This window comes from Cydia pomonella, chromosome 14 (genome assembly GCF_033807575.1).
Source record: "Cydia pomonella isolate Wapato2018A chromosome 14, ilCydPomo1, whole genome shotgun sequence".
Taxonomy (NCBI): domain Eukaryota; kingdom Metazoa; phylum Arthropoda; class Insecta; order Lepidoptera; family Tortricidae; genus Cydia; species Cydia pomonella.
The window spans coordinates 20,649,142-20,655,081 of record NC_084716.1 but is presented as its reverse complement, the minus strand read 5'-3'; the positions used below and the strand labels follow the sequence as shown (position 1 = coordinate 20,655,081).

At 58.1% G+C, this 5,940-nt stretch overlaps 1 protein-coding gene across 1 annotated transcript; it reads right to left on the bottom strand.

The window, feature by feature from the left end:
- Positions 1 to 2,726: 2,726 nt before the first annotated feature.
- On the bottom strand, positions 2,727 to 5,720 carry LOC133525228 (uncharacterized). Its single transcript, XM_061861517.1, has 2 exons — positions 5,688 to 5,720; positions 2,727 to 5,033 (listed from the first exon to the last, which is right to left on the bottom strand). Exons 1-2 carry the CDS (start codon positions 5,718 to 5,720, stop codon positions 2,727 to 2,729), a joined length of 2,340 nt encoding a protein of 779 aa, XP_061717501.1.
- Between the last annotated feature and the right edge of the window lie 220 nt (positions 5,721 to 5,940).

The following is a 5,940-nucleotide window of genomic DNA, read 5'->3' as shown; positions in this document are numbered from 1 at the left end:
GAGGATAGCACCTATGGTAGATGTCCCATAGGGGCTTTCCTCCAGCGCGTCCTTCCACCTTTCCCGGAGCCTGTCTAGGGCCCTACGCGCCGCCCTTTCTACATCTTCCGGGTCCAGGTCCCTCGCCTCAGTCCTCATCTGGTGCCTCTCTGCCAGCACCTGAGCATCTAGCTCCCACGGCGGGGTGCTGGCCAAGAGGCACGCCGCAGCATGGGAGGTCGTGCAGTAGGCTCTAGCGGAGCGCTGTGCCATAACTCTTTGCGGCCGACGGAGTAGGGCCCGAGTTCTCTCCGTCAGCCTTTCCGCCCAGATTGGCGCTCCATATAGCGCCATACTGCGGACGACCCCCGTGTACAATCGCCTGCATGGGGCATTCGGCCCCCCCACGTTAGGTAACAGACGCCCCAGCGCCGACGTAGCGCCTACCAGGCGGGGGATGAGCCTAGTGAAGTGCTCAACGAAGTCCCATTTCCTGTCCAGAACAAGGCCCAGATATTTAACATGGGTCTTGACCCGGACAGCCTCCTCCCCCACCGGCAGCGTCATCCCTTCGTGCACGTGCCACCCCCGCCCTCCGAAAACGATGGCTTCCGTTTTCGGAAGGGACACCTGGAGCCCAAGGAGCCGAATACGCCCCACAGTGAGGTCCGTTGCCACCGCCGCCCTCCAAAGGGTATCCTCGACCTCCCTTCCACGCACGGCCACCATCGTGTCGTCTGCATAACAGATGGTGACCATACGTGGAAGCTGCTGCCCTCTTATGGCCCAGTCATACCCGAGGTTCCACAGGAGGGGCCCCAATGCGGACCCCTGTGGAACCCCACAGGCCATTGTACGTGCGCGCCGTCCCTGACTATTTTCATACAGCACTACCCGATCGGTCAGGTAGTGCTCTATGACCTGCCTTAGGTAGGGGGGCACCCCGTGGTACCGGAGCGCCTCTCCTATGACACTATACGGGAGAGTGCCAAACGCGTTGGCGATGTCCAAGGACACCGCCACCACTCCCTCCTTCCGGTCTTCCGCGTTTTGAATGTGCCTCCTAAGGGTACTCACCGCGTCCATTGTGGACCGCCCCACTCGAAAACCAAACTGCCGATCAGACAAATTTGGGCCCGTGTTCTCGAGGTGCCGCTGGACGCGAGCGGCCAAAATCCTCTCGAACATTTTGCCCGTCTCGTCCAGCAGCACCAAAGGGCGGTACCCTGACGGTGAGTCTGCGGGTCGGCCCTCCTTCCTCAGGAGGCACAATCTCCCTTCCTTCCAGCACCTCGGGAAGCGCCCGGCTCTCAGGCAGTCTTCGAACAGGGTCTTAAGTCGGTCCCCGAGGTGCTTCAGTGCCACAGAAAGAACCCTTCCGGGCACCCCGTCCGGACCCGGGGCTTTGCGGCTGGCTGTCAGACGGTCCATGACCCACTCCATTTCTTCGGTACTCACAGCCGGGACGTCAAATGGGGGACCCTCCGGATCGTCCCGTTCTGGAACCGACATACGCGGTGGGACAAAGTTCTCGTCTGCTGGCGGAAACAAACCCTCAACAACCCGATTAAGGAGCTCCGGATCCATGGCATCCATAGGGGGCGCCCTCTTCATTTTGTCCCGTACAGCTTTGTACGGCCGTCCCCATGGATTCCGGTTGAGTGTGTCCAGTAGCTCCTTCCACGCCTCGTCCTTTCGCCGCGCAATTTCCGTTTTGAGGGCCTTTTTTGCCTCCTTAAGGGCCCTGTGCAGCATGTCCTCCTCTTCCACAGTATGCCTTCTTCGTCGACATCTGGTATAGGCTCGGCGGGCTCTGTTACTGGCCACGCGGAGGGCCGCAATCTCCTCAGACCACCAATACACCTGGCGCTTTTCTGTCTGTCGCCTCACGCGGGGCATGGCTGCGTCACATACCGCTGTCAGTGCCACGCGAAATCTAGCCGCCCTTTCCTCTACCCCAATTTCTTCAGGAGGGGGAGCACACCAAGCTTGCACCATCGCTGCCTCCTCCGCCACCTCCCTATCGAGGCTAGCCAGCGCCCATCTTGGAAATGCTCCTGCCCTCCTCCTTGCACCGTCATCCGGTAGTGCAGATGCCAGCAATGGGGAGACTCTCATCCGGATATACAAGTGATCGGAGAGAGTCTCTATCTCCTCGAGGACGCGCCAATCATAAACTCGTGTCGCAATAGCCGGGGTCGCGAACGAAACGTCCACAATGGACCCCCCCTGCCTGCGCACACACGTATTGACGTGCCCCCGGTTCAAGATGTCAAGCCCCATCGCTGCCACCCAGTCCCTCAGCTTTGCCCCTTTAGGGCTTTCGGCGACGCCACCCCACGCCTGGCTCTTGGCATTCAGGTCGCCAATGACCATGACCTGCGTAGGAGTAGCTCCCCGGATGACTCCCTCGATAGTGTCGAGGAATCCCTCAAAGGCGTGCAGCGGTGAATTGGGAGAGAAGTAAACCCCAATAACCAATATTTCCCCCCATTTGGCCGCCGCATACCCTTGCCCTTTTTGTATTCCTACCAATGGAGTATTATTACCCATTGCAGGCACTACCAAGGCCACCTTCCCATCCGCTGACCCGTACCAATGCGGCCTCAGAGGGACTGCATACGGCTCCGCCACAACTACCAGGTCAATACCCCACTCCGCCATGACCTGCATGAGCAGATCCTGTGCTCTGACGGCGCGGTTGATATTGCACTGCAGGATTTCTTTCCGTAATGGGTGTGCTTGCATTAAGGCGTTGCGTTTATACCCTCCATTGGTGTCTCCCCTTTTGCTGGCGCCGGTGCTGATGCCTCCGGGGTCCGTGCGGGGGTGTCGAGGCCTCTGGCTTTAGGCGGGGAGCATCCCTTTCCTCCCATGTGGTGCCTATGTGGGCGCTTAGCATGATGGCACACTGCACAGAACGGTTCCGCCCTGCATTCAGCCACTTTATGCCCAGGCTTGCTACACCTGTGGCAGAGCTCGCTCCTGTCCACTGGCGAGGGGCAGGTTGCCCTCGTATGCCCGGTGCCCATACACCTATAACAACGCATAGGCTCCACACCCAATGCTCGAATCTGGGCAGATGCCCACCCCACCGTGAGACGGCCAGACGCTAGGAGGATGTTGGCAACCGTAACCGGACATTGCACTAAGGCTGACCCGCTCCCAATGCGTACCATCCGTATGTTTCCCACTTTGACCTGCTCCTTGGGGCATCCTCCTTTTGCCATTACCGCGGCAGCCACCAAGTCCGGGGTAGCTGTCTCATCCAGACCGGCTACCTGTACTCTTGCCATTTTAACCGGTCTGTATACCCTCGCTACATCTCCGACCAGTCCCTCGATTTTGTCGCGGAGATCGTCGGCCGCCCTAGCATTGTCAGCCCCAGGGATTTCGATGATGCGGGCGCCGTCTGCCGTCTTCCGCATCGTCACGTGCTCAAGCCCGACCTCCGCCAGCTTGAGTGACGTGGTTGCCTTGGCCATCACAGAGGCGTACGATGCCTCCACCCCCGGCTTCAGTGCCACTACAATAGCAGCGGACCTCGGTACCGGCAACTTCTTTCGCGGTGCCGGGATTGGTGGCTTTGTCGCCTTAGCCTTCTTCGATCGAGGGTGTTTCTTTGCCCTCCTCTTAACTTCTGTCCATGCCTCAGTATTCTGGGGAGGAGGAGGAGCCCCCTGGAGTACCTGCTCGGTGGTCACCTGTTTTCTCCGCGGCACTTTTGGGCCAGGTGCGGCTCTCGCAGGAGGCATTAGCGTTGACCCTGTTGACGCTAGAGCTTTTTCTGCCATTATCCTGGGCTTCGCGACGGGAGCAGGGACCGGAGCATGAACAGGTAATGGAGTCCAAGGATCATCCGGCAGATTATTCGGGCGAGCCGTAGGAGGGGCCGTCGTGGTGGCGGCCGCAGCTGCCCTTTTGCGGTCCGCCGCTAGAGGCGGGCGGAGTGTCGGCGCCGGGGGAAGAAGTGCTCTCACTTCTCCTATTCGCACATTTATCATATTTCCCAGGGAGGTAAAGAGTTCTTTTTTCAAGTCCTCCTTAAATTCGTCGAACACTGCCGCGACTATCTCTGGCAATTGATGTGCCTCTAGTGCCGACGCTGGTGCCACCGCCTTGGCTTTTTTGTTCCGTTCAGAGTAAGCTTTTCTAAGCGCCTTCGTCTCCGTTTGGAGTTGCGCAAGCTGCTGTTTCATCCTCTTATTGTCCGCTTTGAGGATACGCAGCTCCTCCCCCTCCTCGCGGGACTGTAGTTCCTGCATCGCCTGTATGATGCGACGACACGAGGCATTGATTCTGCCGTGGACCTGGCCATTTAGGTTCCCGGACTTGCGGGCCTCCTCTAACACGTTTTTCGCCTCTGAGCAGACTTCCTCAATTATTTGCCCCTCCGTGAATTCCAGGACCAAGGTCTCCTTGGCCTCCAAGGAGACTTCTGTACCGGGGGTTGGCCTGGTGTCCTCCGAGTCTGAGGATGCTCGACTCTCACTCCAGCAGTCGCCGTCGTCCATGTACTCATCTTCCTGCTCGGTATCTGGGCCCACGCTGTTACGCAGCTTATTGCGGGCTGCCGACAACCCAACGTAGTGACCAGCAGCCTTTGTCCCCACTCGAGCTGAGCTCTTCAGTTTGAGGCGGGGAGCCACTGACCCTGCCCCACTGGCCTTTCTTCCCCTCCGAGCCGAATTTATTTTCGGTGGTTCGTTTTCGAGTCCCTGATCCTCGTCCTTGGGGTGGACCCTTTTGGCCCCCACTTTATGTGCCCTGTGTGCTCCAGTGTTATCAGGGAGCCGAGATACCCGCACAGTTGGTTGCCTGGCAGCCTCAAAATGAATTGCTGCGGCCGCTTCCACTTCCTCCTGGATCCCAGCATCCACCACCGAAGTCCCCCCGGTCTCCACTCCTTTCAGTGTTTGTCCACGGGTAAAGCGACCCTTCGAGTCTCGTGGCGGCGAACCGCCACCCCTCAATCGCAAGATGCCCTGCACCAGCATCCCTTTGCCATCGTCCCGCTTCTGTGGGCTCTGACAAGAGCCGTTTTCGCTTTGGCCCTGAAAAGGGCCGTTTCCAAGTTGGCCCTGAAAAGGGCCGTTTTTAAGTTGGCCCTGAGAAGGGCCGTTTTTAAGTGTTTTTTTAATTTCCAATGCCATTTGAATCCCACGTAAAGGGGAGAACTAAAACTCCACAGGGGCAGAGATCCCCGTACCCAAGCTGTGGCCCTATATACACTGTGAGGTCGGGCGGTGTCACAGGTTTGGCCACTAGTGACTGATGAGCACCCCAGCCGCTCTAAAAAGAGCACCCCAGCACGGTGAACCGCCATGCGGGGGGTTGTGGATTTTTTATTGAGGTTAACTCCTCTTGACCCGGCCGACCAAGGCAAGGTCCTCGGTCCCATCAAAGGCTGCTAGACATGACAACAACACCTTATCATTTGGGATAACGAGTTTCGGGACGGTGGCTAGGGCCTGTCCACCCGGTTTCGACACCGAAAGCAGGTAAACCCGTCCCCCCCCCCTCCCCTTCCCTGCTCCTGGTAATGTCCCTCCCTCTTCGCCTGCCCGGTATGGGTAGCCCTGTCCGGTATAGCCTCGGAGATCACAGGGACACGCCAAGAGCATCCTACCCCCGCCCCTCCCGGGATGTTCCCGGGTGTCGGGTTATTAGCAGCACCGGTAAGCAATCCCACGCATGAAATCACTTACCGTTGCCCCCAGGGCGCACCAGCCATAAGCCATTCCCTTGACTGCGGATCCGCAAGGATCAACAGAAATTGGAATGACCCAGACCCTCGTGGAGGTTACCCAACCTAGCGCCCCAACCTAACCTAACCTAACCTAACCTAACCTAACCTAACCTAACCTAACCTTTTTTTTTTTTTTTTTTTTTTTTTTTTTTTTTTTTTTTTTTTTAAGAGGGGAAAATGCGTTACGCATACCACCGAGGCGTTGGGACGGG